Source organism: Tarenaya hassleriana, unplaced genomic scaffold (assembly GCF_000463585.1).
Source record: "Tarenaya hassleriana unplaced genomic scaffold, ASM46358v1 Cleome7, whole genome shotgun sequence".
NCBI classification, from domain to species: domain Eukaryota; kingdom Viridiplantae; phylum Streptophyta; class Magnoliopsida; order Brassicales; family Cleomaceae; genus Tarenaya; species Tarenaya hassleriana.
In genome coordinates, this window is record NW_010969548.1 from 157,423 (window position 1) to 179,046 (window position 21,624).

The 21,624-nt window shown below is 40.3% G+C and overlaps 5 protein-coding genes across 6 annotated transcripts; all 5 read right to left on the reverse strand.

The window, feature by feature from the left end:
• Positions 1-1,376: 1,376 nt before the first annotated feature.
• On the reverse strand, positions 1,377-6,025 carry LOC104800438 (zinc finger BED domain-containing protein DAYSLEEPER-like). The gene is made up of 2 exons (XM_010523232.2): positions 5,841-6,025; positions 1,377-5,266 (listed from the first exon to the last, which is right to left on the reverse strand). The coding sequence occupies exon 2, from the start codon at positions 5,247-5,249 to the stop codon at positions 1,641-1,643; it is 3,609 nt and encodes a 1,202-aa protein (XP_010521534.1). The 5' UTR covers positions 5,250-5,266; positions 5,841-6,025; the 3' UTR covers positions 1,377-1,640.
• A 933-nt stretch (positions 6,026-6,958) lies between these two features.
• On the reverse strand, positions 6,959-9,730 carry LOC104800439 (signal recognition particle 54 kDa protein 3). The gene is made up of 9 exons (XM_010523235.2): positions 9,382-9,730; positions 9,126-9,225; positions 8,767-8,920; positions 8,442-8,592; positions 8,212-8,360; positions 7,987-8,087; positions 7,730-7,887; positions 7,527-7,641; positions 6,959-7,444 (listed from the first exon to the last, which is right to left on the reverse strand). Exons 1-9 carry the CDS (start codon positions 9,610-9,612, stop codon positions 7,116-7,118), a joined length of 1,488 nt encoding a protein of 495 aa, XP_010521537.1. The 5' UTR covers positions 9,613-9,730; the 3' UTR covers positions 6,959-7,115.
• Positions 9,731-10,478: 748 nt separating this feature from the next.
• Positions 10,479-14,445, reverse strand: LOC104800440 (chaperone protein DnaJ). Its single transcript, XM_010523236.2, has 11 exons — positions 13,983-14,445; positions 13,617-13,685; positions 13,292-13,384; positions 12,982-13,103; positions 12,465-12,660; positions 11,850-12,025; positions 11,593-11,722; positions 11,323-11,483; positions 11,138-11,232; positions 10,870-10,981; positions 10,479-10,775 (listed from the first exon to the last, which is right to left on the reverse strand). The coding sequence occupies exons 1-11, from the start codon at positions 14,271-14,273 to the stop codon at positions 10,730-10,732; spliced, it is 1,491 nt and encodes a 496-aa protein (XP_010521538.1). The 5' UTR covers positions 14,274-14,445; the 3' UTR covers positions 10,479-10,729.
• A 247-nt stretch (positions 14,446-14,692) lies between these two features.
• LOC104800441 lies at positions 14,693-16,618 on the reverse strand. The gene is made up of 4 exons (XM_010523237.2): positions 16,483-16,618; positions 15,935-16,155; positions 15,373-15,546; positions 14,693-15,135 (listed from the first exon to the last, which is right to left on the reverse strand). The coding sequence occupies exons 1-4, from the start codon at positions 16,538-16,540 to the stop codon at positions 15,049-15,051; spliced, it is 540 nt and encodes a 179-aa protein (XP_010521539.1). The 5' UTR covers positions 16,541-16,618; the 3' UTR covers positions 14,693-15,048.
• Positions 16,619-17,506: 888 nt separating this feature from the next.
• LOC104800442 (adenine phosphoribosyltransferase 2) lies at positions 17,507-20,207 on the reverse strand. 2 transcript variants are annotated; one of them, XM_010523239.1, is made up of 6 exons: positions 19,954-20,207; positions 19,571-19,681; positions 18,565-18,657; positions 18,348-18,464; positions 18,138-18,196; positions 17,507-17,648 (listed from the first exon to the last, which is right to left on the reverse strand). In XM_010523239.1, exons 1-6 carry the CDS (start codon positions 20,042-20,044, stop codon positions 17,592-17,594), a joined length of 528 nt encoding a protein of 175 aa, XP_010521541.1. In that variant the 5' UTR covers positions 20,045-20,207; the 3' UTR covers positions 17,507-17,591. The 2 variants fall into 2 exon arrangements, with proteins under 2 accessions (XP_010521541.1, XP_010521540.1); XM_010523238.2 differs by having other exon boundaries at positions 18,315-18,464; positions 19,954-20,204.
• Positions 20,208-21,624: the final 1,417 nt, after the last annotated feature.

A 21,624-nucleotide genomic window follows, 5' to 3' on the forward strand; every position in this document is an offset into this window, starting at 1 on the left:
GGGGAGAGGGGGGGGGGGGGGGGGTAGGGGAAGAGGAAAGAGATAGAGAGATAAGGGTTTTGGATGGGTTTACACTTTCCTCGCGGATTTATGAGCAATCCTGGCCTCTCCTTCTCGCTAACACACAATCTCTCTCTCTCTCTCTCTCTCTCTCTCTCCCGTGGAGAAAATAAAATACATGTGAAATGGATGGTGACATTTTATATGAAAACAGAACATCTCCCCCATGCAAATGGACTAGCGACCGGGGGGCGGAGCTATAGAGAGAGATATGACCGTTGAGATTGCGCCACGTGGCACACAGGGAACGTGGTGGGCCTACTTGGGTGTCGGGATTACTCTCACTGTCTCTCTTTAGATTTCTACGGCTCAAAACCCGTTTTGGTACTGAGAGCGACCCATGCCATATGCTAATTTAATCGTTTTTTCTTTAATGCCGAGAAATATTAGGTAAATAAAACACTCACTGGCCACTGCATAAGCCCCTACGCTTTCGTTTCTCCTATTAGGACATTCGCCATTATATCTATATATGTAAACGCTCAACTGATTCATAACCATAAAAACTATTCCCTATATCGGCTGGTGGACCAGTAATTATTAAAATGGGAAATTTAAATTTTTGGAAAAAAAAAATTGGCGTTGTGGGTGGTAGGTCTCCCGAGCCTTCACCTACTTGATATCTGCAAAACCAACACAAAAAGCACGCGAGGGAAATCCTTCTTCTTTGATATTCATTAATGTCTATCCGAAATTATAAAATATGTCATTAACAAAACAAAAAAATGTAACCCATTGTCATTATCATATGCGTCTTTAAGCTTATTATATACGATGGACAAACAAACAATCTATCTACACTACACCGGACTACACTACACTATATATATGTAATATCAACCACAACAATAATATCGGGCAGCTCAATTGGTAAGACATGAATTAAAACTCTTTCTTTCTCAATCCAAGTTCGAATCGTGCATCCATATGGATTTAGCGATGATATAGTTAACCCGAATACGCGGTTAATTTTTAAATTATCCAAAAAACAACAACAACAACGACAATAGTAATAATAATCAAAAGAATCTCTAACAGCAAGCAACTTTAACATTGGTCCACGAAGGATAAGAAAAAAACCAAACAGAGAGGTCAATTTAGATGTCACCGTACGAATAAATGGAAGAACATTGTTCACATCGCCTTTTCTTGTGGAAGACAAAAACGAGAAGAAGAAAAATGCCATCCACGCTAAAATATTCACCCCAATATTCAGATGGGAAGACTTTCCCTAGGGTTCCTCCGAATCCAAATCTGCAACCATCAACGCTACGAGACATACGATAAACATTATTACAAACGATTACACGTATAAATATTATAATATGCTTTCACCCAACCACATTTTTTTTATAAAAAAAAATTGCTTATGAAATGCAAACCCACATATCTCTCACTCAGATGCTAAGTAATCATATCCACCAAATCACAGAAGATGCGAATACATAATAGCGGTAAACCTAAGGGAGGGGTTTCACAACAAAGAAGTCGATCAAACCCTAAAAAACTTTATCATAGGAACTAGACGAATATAACCGATAAGCAACTCTAAGGTGATATCATCCAAAAAGCCTTAAGCTTCATTCCCTCTTCACGCTGCTGTCGTTAGAAGGGGAAGACCCGTGCTTGAACCAGTCCTTGGCGCAGATCAGAGCCTCCAATGTCACCGAACGGAGCGAGCTCCGGTAACAATCCATCTTCTTCATCTTGGTGTCGAACACAGAATCCGGAGCCACGGTGCAGAATGGTACGGACAGAACATCAGCCGCCATCTTGGAGAGGGTGGGGTATTTGGTCCTGTTCAGTTTCCACCAGCCCAGAACGTCAAAATCCTGAGACCGAGGCATTAGAGATTCTTCCAGGTACTGGTCGAGCTCTGATTTCATCTGCTGGTGGCTGCTGATATCCGAGATGTAGAGCTCAAAGTCTGAGAACCCGTCTCCAATGGTGATGAGAGGAAAGTCATGTGATGATGCCTCGAGGTGGTGGCCTTCCTGGAGAAGGACGTCAACCTGATGGCTATCTTCTTGGGAAATGGTAAATGAGTGGTCTTCATGATGGTGGTGGTGGCTCTGTTCAGGCCGTGCTTGCATTTCCTCAGAGGCAAGACCTTGCAGCTCTTCTGGCAGAGACTCGGTGTGTTCAGGCTCTTGGGGCAGACCATTATCATCATCATCATCATCATCATCATTTTCAGGGCTTTGTGATTGAACCTCGGCTGGTTGTGATGCTCCTGGCTGAGGCAGTTCAGGCAGATCCTCCATTGGCTGTGGCTCTTCTGTCTCAGCTTCCTCTGATTTTGGAGGCTGTGGTTCTTCATGTATTTCCTCCACTGGCTGTGTCTCCTGCACCGTTTCCTCCATCGGTTGTGTCTCCTGCTCCGTTTCCTCCACCAGCTGAGTGTCCGAGGGTATATCGTCAATCGGCTGAGTGTCCTCAGCCATATCATCTACCACTGACTGATTCTCCCGCCCCATTTCCTCTACTGGTTGAAGGTCCTGAGGGATATCCTCCATAGGCTGGGTGTCTCGAGTCATATCCTCCCCCGACAGGTTATCCTGCACCACATCCTCAACTGGCTCATCCCCCTGAGGCTCAGTGCCCTGTGTCATATCCTCCCCAGACAGGTTCTCCTGCCCCACTTCCTCAACTGGCTGATCCACCTGAGATATATCCTCCACAGGCTGAGTGTTCTGAGCCATATCTTCCCCTGACAGGTTCTCCTGCACCATTTCCTCAACTGGGTGACCCACATGTGATATATCCTCTGCTGGCTGGCTTTCCTGTGGCATTTCCTCCTGAGGCTGGGTCTTGTCGGGTATATCCTCCATCGGTTGGCTCCCCTGGGATGGTTCATCTGTTTGCTGACTCTCCTGAGTCAGGGTCAATTGCCCATTGGCTTGTTGGTCCTCTTGTGTGGACTGCCTCTCTTGGGTCGCTCCCTCCAATTGACTGTTCTCCTGCGACGACAGCCGTTCCTCACATTGGTTCTCTTGTGGAACTGCCTCTACTACAAAGTCTTCTTTGCCTACTTCCACCGATTGCACTTCTGTGGACACTGTTTCACATAGTTGACCTTCTCCAGACTGCACCTCCAAAGACTGACTCTCTTTCGGCAAAACCTCAATGGACTGATCTTCCCGAGAAACTGATTCTGTTGCCTGCTCTCCTTGTGGACGTTTATCCGTTTGTTGGTCTTCCTGAGAATGTTCCTCTACTATTTGACCTTCCTGAGGCAGGGATTCCACAGCCAGTTCATGTCCTTCAAGCTGTGCATATGACTGATGAGGTTCTTGAGGCTCATGGATTTCCAAAACGTGGTCTTGTTTTGACTGTTCATTCTGTAGATGGCCATTTTGAGCTTGTCCATATAGATTAACTTCGTGAGCATGATCATGTGAAATCCCATTCCCATGGTGATGTTCGTGAGCCAGTTCTTGATGAAAGTGAACTTCCTGAGACATCTCTGATCCAGGAACATCATGGTTTCCGTGGCCTACATATGCATCCAACAGAGGAAAATTCTGTGCCGCATAGTCATGATACAGATCATGAACAGCATCATCAACAGTCTTGATCCATTTCCCAGCATCTTCACCATACATCTTAGAGAAGCTGAACTCAATAAGCTTCATCTTGAATCGTGGATCCATGACCACAGCAACAGCCAGAACCAGGAAACACTGACTCCAGTACTCGTCAAATTTCTCCCTCATCGGGGTTGCTAGGTTTCTGACATCAGGGTCTTCACTTATGGCAGTGTTGCTCAGTGCTAGTTGAAGCTTTGTCATTTCATGGTACATATCATTCGCTGTCAAATGCGTTGGGCCAGTCAAGACACTAGCTGCATCAAAGAGAACCTTCAAGCACGAGCAGATGATTTCTACCTTTCTCCATTCTTCAGAAGATATAGTTATTTTATAATCAGGATCGTAGGTTTCCAGACAAGAAAACACTTCTTTGTGTTCCCAGGCAGACAGCAACATGTTATAAGTTGTATTCCATTTCGTTTGGTCGTCAATGAGGAGATCTTTTGTACAAGGGGTTTGAAGTTGTCTCTTGACTTCATAGAACCTCTCTTCACAAGAATCGCTGGTTTTCACATACTTTACGCTATCACGAATTTTCTTGATGGTCTTCTCTATCTCCTCAGCTCCGAGGGCATCTTGAGCCATACTGCTTATGAGCCGAGCATAACATCTTCCCATCAACAGTTGACCATTCAACACATGTGGGTTCCTGACAGACAAGAAGCCTCTGAGATTTTCAATGGCAGTTTTATTTACCGCTGACTGGTCAACAGTAAGACTGGAGAGCTTCCTCTCCAGGTTCCAGTCTGATAAGCAAGCCGCTACTGGCTGATTCAAAGCAAAATCTGAATCAGGAGAAGGTACAACAAGAACATTCAGAAGATGGGAGGTCAGGTTCCAGTCCCTGTCAATAAAGTGCCCCGTCAAGAATGCATATCCCACTGATTGATTTGATGTCCACAAGTCTATGGTGAGGTTAACTCGCCCAGGAATCTCCCCAATTAAGTCTGTAAGTTTTTGCTTCTGTGACAAGTACATAGACACACAATCACCATGAATGGTGTTGAAACTCGCCATATTGAACTGGGGCTGAAGAGTTTGCACAAAACCAGCAAAGCCCGGATGCTCGACCATATGAAGGGGATATTCGTGCATGATGATCATCTTTGCCATCTCATGGTAACAACGATCTTGATCAAGGGGGATGTTCGTATAGCCAGCAGATGATCTCTGCCGTTTTTTGGGAGGACCAGTTGTGCTACGATCCTTAGTTTCGGGGGTTAATGTGAGCTGATTGTTCTGTCGACTCATAGGACAGATCCCCAACGCAATGTGACGCTTAAGGTGGCTTGTTCCAGCTAACTTTGAACCAGTTATATAGGCAAAGGATTTCTTGCAGTGCTTACAAGAAGCTTTAGTAGATCCAGGGCTAACTGTTTCTATCGTGAAATGCTCCCACACCATAGACTTCTTCCTCCTTCGTTTGCTGGGTTGTGTATCAGGTTCAAGCAGCGCACTGTCATCAGCATCAGCAACAGGAGTTGTTGGATTAAAGACTGTCATGGCGTTATTTTCAGTGGCCTCCACATCCATATGAGCATGGTCATCCATCTCAAAAGAACCGTCGTTATCAATCAGCATCAGAGAATTATTGTCCATCTCCTTCACCAGAGATCCTAAAACACAGAAGACAAATGAAATCAGTTTTCACATTCACCGAATTTGCTCCCTAAACTCTCAGATAACTAGAAACAGCTTGGATAAAATCTAACAGCAGAGAATTATCCTCGTGACAGGAGACCAGAGAAGCAAGAACGCACGCAACTTGTATTTTCAAATAGACGTTATAAGACCAGAGTCAACTCCTGTAAATTTTGATTGTCAGACAGTTCAAAACATACAACCCAAAAAAATAGGCAACAAGCTCAGTTCGAAAACTTACGTTCTCTTTCGTATTCACACTCTAGAAACCTTCAGACCCAGAAGCCACTCTGGTACAATACAACACCAGAGAACTACCCCCTCACCATAACGTGAAGAAGAACAACAATCAGAAAACAGACAGCAGAATAATCGAAACAACAACAAGGACAACGACAGCAAAACCAAGACACGGGAGAGAGATCCACGACAGCTGAAACTACTAAAAAACCACCTTAAATCGAGCGAGAATGGAACAGAAAGCGCAAGATCTGGGACGGAACAGCCAGAAGACAAAGAAGAAGAAAAGAGAGAGGGTGGGATACTCACGAGACTGGTAGGCTCGGCGGGAAGGATCCAACGCAGGAAGCGCGAAACGGAACCAAGGTGGAGATTTATGGAGTCGAAAATTTGAAAAAGGCGACGATGAGACTAATGGGCCGATTCGGCAGCCTTGCCTCTTAGATCGAAACCTTCGAAACCCTAAAGATTTGAGGGGCGACTGAGTTTGGACCTTACGGCTAGGGTTTTGAGCTTTTCCTTTTTATTTCCGGCCTTTTATATTTAATTTTGAAGAAAATAAGGGCAAAATGGGAATTTCTACCTGTTGTATCGTTTAATCTGGACGCCTGTTTCAGCTGCTCGTCTGATTCCCAAAATTTAACAGAAGATACAGAGACTACGGATAATTATTTAATTCAAGAGAGCAAAATAAACACTGTAGGCCATCTCTCCCACATTTATATAAGGACACATCTAATTAATACGAAACTTTTTGGACAGTTTTTTTATGCCAACGGTGAATAATAAGATTAAGAATTTTTTGTGGATGAAAAAAACAAAACAAAACTCGGTACCGATCCATGAAGTGAAATTATGTATTATTTTTTTAGAAAAAAAAAATCGAAATTTAGACTCGGATTCTGATATTAATGTGTAAGACGGATAATTAGTTACCAATATTTGAGAGCAGTTAAATTTATAGTTTTACCTTTGAATTTTAATTGTATTAAATAAAAAGTCTAACTTATCTTTCTTTCATTTTGGATGAATTGATCCCTTTAAAATGAATTTTAAATGGTTTTTAGATATAAATATATATATATATTGATTAATTTTGGACATACTTATATACAGAAATATGTAAAAAATTGATTGAAATAAGTTCAAATATTTCGAATACTCGCCCGTACTGAATATTAAGGCGCAGATATTTAAATACCTAATCCCACGGATACAAACCAAAGACAATGAAATATAGTATCCGAATTTCGGATATCCGATCCATACCCACCCTTGTTTCAACTATTATACATCGATTATTACTATTATACATGCGTACATATACAACAATAATCACTATTATTCGCTATTATTACTTTTATAGAAATTTTCTCAAAATCCACAAAGTCCCTTAGAATCATGTCTTTTTCGTATGGCAAAAAAAAAGGCACAACTAATCAAAAATCATATAAACAACGGGTGATTATGATCCGAGTCCAAAAGAGCGACATTTATGTAACAACTGTTCTGTCCTGAATTATAACCTCTTGGTATGAAGAGCAAATAAATAACAGAGTGGATGTGAGAGGGGGAGAGAGAGATCTACTTGTCGCCGCCGCCGAACATACCCATCATGTCTTTGGCCGAACCCATCTGCTTCATGAGACTCTGGAGACCGCCCATGCCGCCGATCTGTTTGAGCATGTGAGGTGGAAGGACCTTGCTCATGTGCTGCGCGTTCATGTTCCTCGACAACGCGCTCATGTCTCCCTTCTTCGGTATCTTCAGCCCTTTCATGTTGCTCCATATCTTCGCCAGCCTCTTGTACTCTTCCAGCATATCCATCACTTCCCTTATGTGTCTCCCCGACCCTCTCGCTATCCTCATCATCCTCGACTCGTTGAACACCTTCGGGTTTGAGCTGTCCAGCTCTGCATTTATTCATATATCTCTTCGGTTTTTACACCCCAAAAAATGAATGCCCATCATGAGTAGATAAAGATATATACTTGCCTTCATTTGTCATTGAGTCCATCATCGTCATGTAGCGCTTTATCTTCGCCTGGCTTTCTTTCTCATGCCCTTTTGGCATCAATTCCGCACTAAATCCGGGAAGCATAGAAAATACCTAACGGGCATTGAAAAGAAAATAAAACCCGGTTCACATTTCACTTTCGCGATTAAAAACTCACAGTTGATAGTGAAGTGAAACTGACCTGACCAATCGGGCCCATGTTGAGTATGTTCTGGAACTGTTCATACATTATTCTCAGTGTAAAGTTACCCTGCGATAGCTTTTCCAGAAGTTGAGGCTGTTGATCTTTAGGCACCACCTCATGAATTTTATCCATGAATCCCGACCAATCACCCATCCCTGGTTGTTACAATCACAGTTTAATTAGACAAAATTAATACAGACTCGAGATAAAGCATACGGGGAGTTTGTGACCTTCAACGGTAGTTAGTTACTCACCCAAGAGACGGCTGACAAACGGTTTAACATCAAAGACTTCAAATTCATCCATATGCTCTCCCGTTCCGATGAATATGACGGGACTTTTTGTTGCTGCAACACTGAAAAAATAAGGAAAGGCCAGATTGAAAGCAGAGCACAAGATTTTATTAATATTGACGAAACAAATTTACTCTTTAAAAATTAAAATACAAAGGAAAACTTGACAGTGGCAGCGATACTTACGCACTGAGAGCACCACCACCCTTTGCATGGCCATCCATCTTAGTAACTATAACAGCTCCTACAGCAACACTTTGCTTGAACGCTTGAGCTTGATCAAATGCAGCTTGACCAATACTGCTGTCCATGACAAATATAACAAGATCTGGTTTCTGGAAAAAGAAACTACGATTTTAAGCACCTGAAATAGACAACCGGAAATACCAGGAGAGTATTAGACGACAAGAACATACCGTTGCTTCAGCAACTTGACGCATTTCTTCAAAAAGAGCAGCTTCCTGTTTATGGCGACCACTGGTGTCCACGATGATAAGATCACAGTTTTCTTTCTTGAATCTTTCCACTCCTTCAGCAGCAATTCTCACAGGATCTGATTCTGTGTAGCTGCAAAGAGAAAACAGCCACGACTCAAAGTTAACGGATTCGCGTTCAGCTATTACCATACACCCTAGCGAATGGTTTTGACCCAGTTCCAGGTTTCAAACCAATAAAGCTCACATCTTCCGTTCAAGGAGATAGAATTTAAGAGTAAGATCTTGTAATAGTCAAAGTTAATACCTTCCATAAAATGGGATCTTAGCTTTGGTAGCATTCTGTTTCAGCTGATCAAAAGCACCAGCCCTGAAAGTATCGGCACACACCAGAGCTGGCTTATAGCCCTTCTTCTGATGATAGTAAGCATACTTGGTACATGTTGTGGTTTTTCCAGCACCTGTAAATATTTGAAAAATTAAGAAATTTAACAGAAATTATTGATGGTCCAGCAGAATAACTTAATGAAGCAGACTTTACAATTTTCCAAGGCGATTAAAAAGAGAATCGATGAAGCGTGTGGAAAAAGGATTTCAGAAAAAAGACAAAACATCGCAAAGCAGATTTCTTTCTCTCCTTGAAAAGAAATTACTGAAGCAACTCACCTTGTAAACCGACGAACATGACTATACTGGGTTTACCCTTTTTAGGGGCGAATGCAGGTTTTCCTGGATCAAGCATCTTACAAAGCTCATTGAAGATAGCCTGAAAGAGACGAATTCAGCCCATCAGCACCAGGTCGGCAATCACCAACCACCAATCGAATTAATCACAGAAACTGAAGAAAATTGTAACCCAAATCCAACAAATCGGTAAAAAGAAAAAACGCAATAGAGAGAATTTATGTGGGAAGGAATTGACCTGTTGAATGATCCTACGCTTGTTGTGGCCTGCGGCGAGATCGTCGAGGTTGACGATCTTCTTGATATTGGTCTGCATCTCCTTAACGAGGGGAAACGAAACATCGGACTGAAGCAGAGCGCGAGTAATCTCGTTCAAGCACTCGTTCAGAACCTTCTCATCGATGATCGTGGCATTGCTCATCTGCTGTATGGCGCGGGTAATCCGCCCACCAAGCTCCGCCAACACCATCTTGGCTTTCGCGAATTGATTCTCCCGGCGATTCGACGCAGGATCAGGTTATCGGAAATTCTCGAGAGAAAAATATCAGATTTGGGAAATAGTTCTAGGGTTTTGTATTTACCGATTTCTGCTGTATTCCATCGTACAAGATTTGATCCAAATCCCAAATGTCGGATAAAAACCGGGTCGGGTAACTGATGAGCCCATTTCCACGGCCCGACATAACACTATATATATATCTCACACCATTATTGCATCTATTTTTTTTTTCTCAAGTAATTTATTTAAAAATTAAGATGAGGAAATGTGTCTGAGGATTTTATGAAGATTTCATGAAAATAGCGAACCCCCTAAAATTTCTACAATTCCGTTGATTTCAAGAGTGTATTGGCATTTTTATATTAAAATAAATATATATTATTATAAATATATTAAAATAATATGAATAGAAACGTAATTTTATATTTAATGAAATAATGCGAGATAACCCATCATCATTATTTAAAAACACTCAATCCAAACCCACGGCCCAAGTTTCTAACTTTATTAAAACGATATGAATATAAACGTAATTTTATATTTAATGAAATATACGAGATAATAAATTAATAATCCATCATTACTAAGAAAAACTCGAAACCAAACCCACGGTCCAAGTTTCTAGCTTTATTAAAACCGTTTTCAATCTTGTTCATTGTGAATACCCATAACCTAAATATTTATGAAATCAGATATCCAATAAAAAATATGGGTATCTCAGATTAAAAAAAAAATGCAGCCTCTATTAAAAACTATCGGAAGATTTGCATGTGGTCTGACAGAAAATCTGTGACTTGCGGGTCGTATTAGGCTTTGCGACACAAAAATTCGTACAGTGGACATTCAAATCGAATTATAGAAACCACAAGTATACGAGAGGAATCATTCGCAGCAGAGGGTACAATTTAATCTTCACTGTACATAAAAGGAATCAAGACCTCACCCCAAATTGAGACCCAAAAATATCAAAATATTCTCAGATGTGATGATCATTCAAAAACACTGAAACATTTTCCGACCATAACTGAGATTTCTAGACCTTAACGTACTGAGGCCTTTGTGTTTTGTTAGTCGAACATGTGGAACCCTAGAGGTTGTCTTTAAGCCATTTTAGAGCTCCACTCGCAACGGACCTGGGAACACAGAAAAAAAAAAGCTTAAGGTGCTTGAGAAACAAAGAAGTATTTCCAAAAGACTCCGAAACAGAAAGAGGGTAAGAGAGATTACCCTGCAAGATCTTTAATACTCTTCCAAACATCGTTTTCTTTCTCGGGTTCTTTGCTTTTCTCTACAGCTTCACCCGTCCCATGTTGCGAGCTCGAGGATGCAGAGCTTTGAACTGCAGAATGAAGCACATAGTATTGAAACTATAGGTACCAAACCAATGAATATGCCATATGAAATTGTGACACATTGATACCAACTCATTATAACAACATACTGTTCAAAGCGTTAGAGATGGCAAAGAAAAAAAATGATAGAATGGGCAACTTACCGGCGGGCTGCTGTTGTTTAGAGCGAGTTCGTGAGCGGCTACCAGGTGTATTACTCAGGGATGCAAGTTCTTCTAGCAACTCCCGTTCACTTGCACTGTAAACATATTAAAACAAATTCATGTTGGTTCAATTCAATTGTTCCTCGTCTTTACCATACCATAAGACCAGATAGATGGGGTAATACCTAATTCGATTTGGTATAGTAACTTTGACAGTAAACAAGTGGTCACCACGTATTGACGGTCTATTGAGTTTTGGTGCACCTTTCTTTGCCAGGACCAGCACATCACCAGGTTGGGTACCTGCAGGTATCTGTAGTTCGGTGTCTCCTTCAACTGTTTTAACCTGGAAAATATTGTTAAACGACGGATCAAAAGGTCAGAGATTGATCAGTACTGAGGATCTCCGAAAGTAGAACGGGCCATGGTCATGCCCATGCAAATAACTAAATCACCTTAACAACTGTGCCCAATATAGCATCAAGGTAACTGATTGACAAGATAGATAAAAGGTTTATGCCATCCCTTTGGATTCCGGGAACATCTTCAACATCAAGATATACAAACAAATCTCCTGGAGGACCTCTGCCATCAGCACAAACCGAGTTTAACACAAACCAGAACCACAAACATTCGACAGCACATAATGATTTTAACATTAGCAAGTTATCTTGTCAAGAAAGTAGAGCACTAGTTTTCTTTCTTTTCATACCCTCTTGGCCCAGCATCACCTTCTCCCGCAACCCTAAGGATGCTACCTGCACCGACACCTGGAGGAATTTTGACCTTGATGCTTTTCTTGATGCGTACACGTCCTTCGCCAGAGCATTTCCGGCAACTTTCGGAAATTACCTCACCATCCCCACCGCAGTTTGGACATATAGACACCTGGCACCAATGGAAACAGGGCATGCACAGAGAAAATCTTAAATAAATTTAGGTACAGTGAGGTGAAAGATATTCATGAAGAATCATTGAGACAGGATTCACAATGAACGAGTATGCATGAACTGCAAATCAATCCATGTTTCTAAAAATCTCACATTTGAGTTTCACCAAGTCCACACATTGACACTCCATGCCTAATATTAATATTGACTGTTTAAGTGAAATTGTTAATATTGACTGTTTAAGGCATTTTAATATACTAATCTAGCACCATCTATTTCATCAAGGTTCAGCACGTTGACACCCCATGTCTGAGACCAACGACATTCCAAAGCAGTAGTCAACTAGCGAAATCATATGCAGTTTTTTGTCTGGCATGAATTTTTACTACAATAGATAGAAAGCACCGGAAAAAATATAAGAAAAAACTGGAAATAACCTGTGAAAACAAACCAAATGGTGTTTGCTCAGTTCTCATAACTTGACCCCGGCCACCACATGTGGAGCATATCCTCATTTTGGATCCTGCCTTTGCTCCAGTACCAGCACAAGCTTCGCATATCTCCAGATGGGAAAGCTCAAATTCTTTCTCAGATCCAAATATAGCCTCGGATAGTGCTAAGGTGATATCATATCTAAGTTGGATCAGAAGCAAAAATGAATCAGGTTGTCTTCAGAAGCAATACCAGGCAAAGAAGGAAAAGCGGTAGCCAAAAGAAAACAGAACAGCAACACAAGCACGACTGTTCACTTACAAATTCAAGGCACATGCTTATCACTTGAGAGAGCAAATGTCAGAAATTGGATAAGTTAGGAGACCCTAAGCATATAAAATGATAAACTTTCCGCATATAATACCTTAAATAAATGGTATATGATGTTCATGAAAACAGACAATAAAGGAGAAATCCTCAGCATTTAGCCTAAATATGCACAACTCTCCGATATCAACTCACCGTAAGTCTTCACCTTTGATAATTGTACTGCGACGGGTTCGTCCAAATTCAGCTTGGTCCACCCCGGGAAACCCACCCATACTTGCCCCAAAGAATGTCTCGAAAAGGTCAAACGGATTTGTCTGCTCGGAAATGAAAGATAAGCAGATATCAAAGAGTATTACTATCACAAAGATAGGAGTTGCTCGCCATTATGTCTCTCATATATCAGGTGAAATTCAACTCTACAGATGATCAGACAGCGAGCACCCAGACATCGCATGATTAAACGCAAAGAGAAATGGAGATCCACCTAAAGATAATATGTTACCGTGTAAGCACCGGAAGCTCCTCCAACAGTACTCTTGACACCAGCTTCACCGTATTGATCGTATAATGCTCTCTTTTTATCATCTGATAACACCTGACAGTGATGTAGTTCAGTAACCAGAAGCAAGAAATCTGACCGTTCAACTAGACATTTACATATTCAAATTCCATACGTGAAGCAAAACTATGAAACAAGCCTTCTTCTAATCATGTAATTCCATGCAAATTTAAGACAAAAGCGAACAAACTCAAAATTCAGCACCACCTCAAGACAAGAGAAATCATGAAGAGAATGAAAGCAGGGATGTTTAGCTTTCCATGCATACCTCATAAGCTGCACTGATCTCCTTGAATTTTTCCGTTGCTCCAGGTTCCTTGTTGACATCAGGGTGATACTTGACACAAAATTCATAATCAGTTGAAATGTTTCACAAAACAACAACGCCATAAAACAGCAATTCCGCAAAAGGCTTAGCATTGCAGAAGATTGAGCCATTTAGCAGATCAATTCCAAATCGAATTCTAACCATCCAACGTCTAGCCCAAATTAAATGCTAATGTTCCTGAATAACCAAATACGCATACTTCTGAGATCAATCACATTCGACTGCCGAGAGAACAAGTAGAACTCCAATACTTGTCATTTCTGAAAATAATGATATGCCCAGGAAACCAGAAATCAAAAGAGATACCTGGCGAGCAAGGCGGCGATACGCAGCTTTGATTTCCTTGCCAGTAGCGGATTGGGGAACACCGAGAGTGGCGTAATAGTCGCCGGAAGCAGCGAAAACGATGACCGAACGGCGAGAAAATCGGCGGAGATTCCGATTAGTAGAGGGTGAAACAGATAAAACGCTCTTGAGAGACCTGAGACTGGTGCCGCCATCGAAGAATGCGGAGGAATGAGCAGAGATGGAGGGGCGGCCATCGCAGGGGAAGCCCAGAGAAGAGGGGACGAGAGAGAAGGAAACAACCGCAGCCATTTCAAATTTGGAGAAAGAAAAACGAGCTTTCCCTTCCTACGCCGCAAAGACGAGCACGACCTCCGCCATTTTCTCCTCCTCGTTTTCTCTCTCTCTCTCTCTCTCTCTCTCTCAATGAAAACAGCGAATATGGGTGGGGTGAGTGAGAGAACCCCTAAAGGTTGTGATTTGTGGTGACAGTTTCGCAAGCGTGTACTCTTCTTTCTTTCCTTCCTCAAGTTTTACATCTATCTTTACAAGAGACGAACTAGAGAAAATTAACCATAACCTACTGTAATATTTGTATTTCCTGTTTTTTTTTTCTCCATACGAAACTCTGATAGGTGAAAACAGGTGGACGGTTTCTAATTTGATATCATTTTTTATAAAATCAATAAACCATTTCTGAATTTAACCTGATAAATACGGAACCGGATAAATACCAAACCGAAATCCAGATTAATATTCAATATTCATATCACAAAACGTTCTGAACCGAACCACACCGGTTAACATTGGCTTCTAGTTGGATACAATTTTTATAGAATGGAATAAACTGTTCCCGAACAAATACAAAAAGCCCAACACTAGGTGAGAATTTGGCTTCCCCCCGGGGGCGAAGATTATACAAAAGCAATTTTTTTTTTTTTCAATAGAAAAGGAAGCAAGGAAAAACAAGAAACACGCGCACAGGTCCATGCTGATGCCTGAAAATCAGCCCACACCCCCCAAGAAAATTTGGCTTACATGAATGGCAAAAACGCCAAAAGCAATGTCCGCCTGTCCTCTCCGATGTTTAGAAGACGTCAGGATTGAACCGCTCGGGAATGGAACTGCTCTGCCCCACTTGCTGCAGATGCATTCTTAAGGCGTAGTTGTTCACCTGCAAGCCAAACATGTTCCAGTGCATGAATGCTTCTATCAATGGGATTGAACAGATTTGATCTAATCCAATTCTTACGGACATGGGCTACGCAGATTCAGTACTACCGTTACCATGAAATCTAGAGTTATCGAGTTCAAAACCTTAACCCGGTCTTATCAACTGATAAATAAAGGGTTTCACCCCACAATGAACATATAACACAAAGAAACGAGATATAATCTCTCTCTTGATTACCTCCAGATTTCTGATCTTTTCCTGGTACTGTGGAATCAGCTGTCTCAAAAGCTCTAGCTGCTGGCTCACGTCATCAAACACTTTCTGCCGCTCGTGCTGGATAGCAACGGCACGTTTCAGGACAGCATTGTCCTTGATCAAGGCTTCCGTTTGCTGCTTCAGCACCATGTTCTCCTGAAAAATTGGAACCACGGCATCACTTCTAGCTCACAAGTCTAACTCTAACTCCCCAATTGAGAAACCCTTAAATTCAACTGTTGTATACAGTTACATATATGCACAGAAACACATACATCATATATGGGTGTAAGTATATATATTCGAGTTGGCAGAGTTAATACAAGAGAGACAATGCATAATGTGATTTCTAGCTGATGAGTCTAATTCCCCCATGTGAGGAATCCTTAACTCCATATTGTTATACACGGTTATACTTTTGGTGTTTGCACAGAAACACATACTACATAGAGGTAGGTGTGTGCGCGCTAAAGTTCATGTATGTGTAGAGAGCTGCAAGATTAAACATGAAATCCATCCGGCAGAATTTCACCAAATGTTTTACCTCTTGGAAACTTTTTCCCCCTTCTTCACGAGCATGCTCACTTATTGCCCTTTCTAGAGCCTCTAGGACTCTTGCACCGCGGGCCTTTGCATCATCTTTACTAGAAGACAGAGCCATTTCTCTCACTAGCAACTCAACCCAGTCGTCACCACTCCTTGGGTGATTGTCCGAAGCTGCTAAACTTCCACCTTCAACAGGAGTTTCCTCACTGCTTAAACCTCCTGCCAATCCACATTTTTATGTTACATTTGGTTTTCCAACAAGATAAAGAGCAGTAGACCAAACACACAAGCTGTCCAAACACTCAGGCAAAATCAAGATAAACATATTTATGTCTATAAAAGTGAATGGCACATACTCCTATATCGAACATTTCAAAAGATTTCTCATGGATATACTCAGTAAAACCAACTTTCTTCAACAGATATCCCACTTTTGTCATGCCAAATGCAGACCACTCATATCCATATTGCACAACCCCAAGATACATAACCGCATTCAAGAACATAGGCAGCAACCCAAGAAAGCAACCCCTTTTGCAAACATACCATGCTCTCCTCCTATATCCGATTCTTCAGCTGGCTCCATGGAGTGTAAGCTCTTCATCGCGGCATCCAGATCTCCGCCACATTCTTCTAGAGCCCTCGCAAGAACCTGAAAGAAAATACAGTTAATCTATTAATTCATAACAAAAATATATCGGCCAACCAATCGACTACATGGCCTGAACAGCCGCTAAAACGAACAATACAAAATCGATCCCATCAAAGTCGAATTAACAAGAAGCACCAACCTACGGAGCCTTATCTGTTCAACTATCAACAAATATCGGGTAAAATCTCAAACGGAGCCATTAAGACCAAGCAATACATGTCGTTAGGTGGATTTAACAGAAGAAGAGGGAAAGTGACGGTCTATTGAGTTTTGGTGCACCTTTCTTTGCCAGGACCAGCACATCACCAGGTTGGGTACCTGCAGGTATCTGTAGTTCGGTGTCTCCTTCAACTGTTTTAACCTGGAAAATATTGTTAAACGACGGATCAAAAGGTCAGAGATTGATCAGGCGACGAGGACAGATTCGGAGAAGATGAAGGCGAATAACATCGGATCCTCTTCGAAGACGGCGGGGAAGGAATATCTTCGAAGAAGGATCTCTTACTTCCACAAACTGCGGCACACATGGCTGAGAATTCGACGAATTAAAGCAGAAATCGAAGCCAAGGGTACGGGTGAGGCTAGGGTTTACGAGAAGACGATAAATACGGATAGCTTTCCGGCGAAATCTCTGATCAGGATCCGGGAACTACGAACACCGTTCGGATTTTCTCCTCGCCTTCTTAGGTTTTCCGAGGGGTTAACACTTGAGAGGGTTCGCCGTCTTTGACCCCCTTTTTATAGCCAACTTCAAGCGGCGGGCCTTTTTCGTAATTTCGATTTTTATAAACATAGGCGCGTGGCGCGTGCAACAGCAACCACATGAATACCAACGTTCCGTTTCCTTTCGTCCGACATTTCTTTCTTTACTCTCTCGATAATTTTAATGAAAATACTCTCTCGTATTTCTAAAGACGGTTCAAGAAAGACAATAGTAAATAGAAAAAAAGATGATATTACAGTGGACGTAATTACAGAGAGAAATAACACTAAACAATAATATTCAGTCCCTAGGTTCCACCAATACGTACAAGGGCTTTCCGTTGAGCCTGCACGGTCCCTGCATTTTAACACGAAAATTAACTCGTTGCCAATATAGCCCATTAAGGCCCAACTGATCGATCATGGGCCTTACTCTAGGCCCAATACCCCAGAATTCATTTCTGAATTGATATTAATATACGAAATTGAAGTTTAAAAAAATATATGTGAATTTGTTTTCTATTTCTAATTTAAACAAAAATTCTCAACAAAAAAAAAAAAACTTCCAACAAATAAAACATCAAATAAGAAATAGAATCAAATATGGTGTAGTATTTTAGGAATCTTTGTAAAATTTGTGATCGTTAACTAGAGTTGGTAATAAATTAGTGTATTAATATGAAAACTTTCCATGAAATATCAAATATACCCAATCTGGGTAGAGTAACCGGTGAAACCGAGACGCAAAGCATCTGTTTTATTCCGAATTCGATCTTCAAATTGTTTCTGAAATTAGTTTGGGTCTCTATCTATTACACCCGTTTACCCAAATATCAAATATGGTTACCTTGAACTTAGGCAGGCCCACAACACAGGCACACTCCACGACATGAGCCCCCGCACGCTCTGATGCGTTGCATGCATGCACGGTCGTTTTGTTGGTATACGTGGCATTAATCAATCAGAAAACGGTATATCAAATTGCTTAGCCTCATGGACCAACGGATGATATAATTTGATTTACCCAAAAGATTGATGGAGGCAGAGAGCGTCCCACCCGTTGCGACCAAATCATCCGTAACAATGGACCGTTCTCCGCGTTTAACCGCGTCCATTTGCATCTCTAGACGATCTCTTCCGTACTCCAGCTCATACTCTTCGCATATCACTCGCCCTTATCACCAAAAAAAACGACAATTCAGTTAATTACGAAATTGCCATCATATGTATATATATATTTACGAAATTGCCATCATACAGCAATAGGGGCCAACCAGGCAATTTCCCGGGTTTACGGAGGGGAAGGAACTTGGCACCGATGGCTAATGCGATGGGAGCCCCGAATATGAATCCCCTCGCCTCCACTCCTGCCATTTTGTTTTATAAAATATATGTATCATGACCCTTTAAACATGCATTTAATATAATTATCTATCTTACTATCTAAAATGAGCATTATATATATATCCACTACTTGATTATATATATTTTAAATTAAAAAATAAAGGAAATCGTAATCATTCCGGAGAGCGAGAGTCACAAAAGCCAAAGATTACAGGCCGATTCACATTAATTATATATAAAAAAAATTGCATCTCCCTCAACGACCACACTAGTCGATTTTGATGTGAGTGTGAAAATCATTAAACCAAAAAGTTGTAATAATTAAATATTGGATGGAGGATATGATTATGTTACCACCACCCGTTTCATAAAAAAAAAAGTTTTATTAATATAACTGGAATGATGACGAAAACAAGCTCATCAAATCCACTATCAAATATTTACTATACGTCCAATATATATAATTGTGTAAGTAATCTACACGCCGCATTTGCATTTGGTGGATTAGAACAAGAACGCCTTTGTATTCCGACATATATATACACACACATATATATATATATATCCTATTTAACTAATTGTGTTCAGGTTTTGATCTTTGCTATATCAATTTAGTTGTGTACATCGTTTATATTCAATTAAAATTTCAAGTTTGGGTGGTTTAATCGGTAAGAGATGGAGTAAAACTCATTCTCAGTTCAGGTTCGATTCTCCATAGGAAAATATATTCACATGGGAGTTCTGATTATCTGGAAGATGTAGTTGGATTGAAAACTCGATGAATTTTCGGATTATCAGAAGAAGAAAAAAAATCCGTGTGTAATAATATTGACATATCTCTTTTTTTTAATGTTTTCATCCAAATAAATGGTAAATACAGATTTGTTTTTTTTTTTAAAAAAAGAAGAAGAAAAGAAGTACGTGAAGACGTGTGACCTGCGACGACGGAGATGTTCATGTGTCTGTAACGGTCGACAAAGATATCGACGACATGCTTGAAGGCCTTCGGATCAAGCAGCAACGTCGTTATGTCCTGAAACATTATTCCTGATGAAACCACAAACTACATAAAATTAACACTTTACCAAATAACAATAAAGTTTTAAAAAAAAATTCATTTTCAAATTGGTGGATGAAAGAAAATATATAATAAACTCGAAAAACAAACCATGAAAAATAACAAAAGAAAACAAAAACTTCTGATATTTTGGTGGGTCACACAGAAGATGATGATGAAGAAGAAGAAGAAGAAGAAGAAGAAGAAGAAGAAGAAGAAGAAGAAGAAGAAGAAGAAGAAGAAGAAGAAGAAGAAGAAGAACCGGTCTTGGGGAAGTGAGGGATGACTCTAATGGCGTCGGAGATGGCCTCCAATCTTGGATCTCCCTGCAACCCATTCTCTACCGCAAACATCTCTCTCTCTCTCTCTCAGCACGTATATAAGCCTGTAATCTGTGTATAGAGGTTCACGTGCAAATGGATTCTCTATAATCTATATCTTACAGAGAACAGGGAGGAGAAGACTTCTTATATATATATATATATATAATAAGGGTCCTTCTCCTCAGCCACCAAAACCCTTCCCTTCTTCTTTTTTCCTCTTGGGACAAAAAAAAGAAAAGAAAAAGATCAATAGCATTTTATTTTGAGAATAAAAGTAAAATAAATAAATAAAACCCTTAAATGTTATAGATTCATGGAAACCTTTTTTCATTATATAAAACTACTAGTAGGAAAAAAACCTTGTTACATGTTATGGCCCATTTTTCGAAAGTTGGTCGTGGGTGGACGATCCTCAATATTAGGTTCGTGTTTTTTTTTCTTCTGCATAAACGTGTACTTTGATATATTTCCGTTTTTTCTTCTGAAAAATAAAACTCTGCATTATCCAACGTAGTGACGTTGAGATCGTCTCTGTCTCTTCTCGTGAGCGTCTAGGTCCTCTAATATATAAATTTTGATTTTTTTTTAAAAACAACTTAAATATTTTAATTAAACAAAAAAGATTTTGTGTATATAATAAATATGAAGAAAATAACCAAGCTTGGGTGGTCTAGTGGTGAGAAAACATGCAAAGTATGCTCTCATTTTGGATTCAAACCCAAACGTGGGGAGGGACATTTACATGGGCTTCCCCGTTCCTCTCGGAGATGTAGTCGGGCCAAAGGTTCGGTGATCTTCCGGATTATAAAAAAAAATAAAAAAAAATAAAGAAAATGAAGAGGGGGGAGAGAGATGCGGAGTGAGAAAGAGGGGCCCACATTAGATTAGGAAGATCAGACGTACGAGATCCCCACTGTTGAAGCGCACGTCTGCTCACTCCTTTACATATATCACTCCTTTACGGAAATTAAAATTACGTTTTTTTTTCAATATTTTTACTTTGATTCACTGATTTTTTTTTTTGCTTAAAAGAGATTAATTGATTGGATATTTTGTTTGACGGAAGAATTCCATGGAAAATCTGCCAATTTCTCTATACAGAGAGATCTCTCATCCGTGAGACAAGAAATAAAAATCCAACGGAAATCGTCCGTCTTCCAATGAGCGGGTAGGTCCAAAACACACATGAAAATCCAACCGCCATTATTGTATCCATTAGTCAAATTTAAACCAAGTCATATACCCTAATGGTCCAAGTTATATAAAAATGATGATTTATATACCACACAAAAGGACAAAATCAGTTTTAAAAAAACAATTACAGCCAAAAAACACTGTTTTTGTTCTATCAATGAAATATCAAGAAAAAAAAAGGGTCTTTTTGATTTGTAAGAAATAGCAATCCAAGATTTCCAAACATGGGTTCAGTGATAAAAGATAAATCTACATCAAGAGAGAGAGAGAGAAAAAAAAGAATAATACCAGGAAACTGATAAAGAAATTAGTGACAAGAGACCGGCACAACTCAAGAGTATCAACTTGAGTGTGTTATTTAAATGAGGAAATTCAATTTTTTTTATATATATCAAAAGGGCAACAAAAAAAAACAT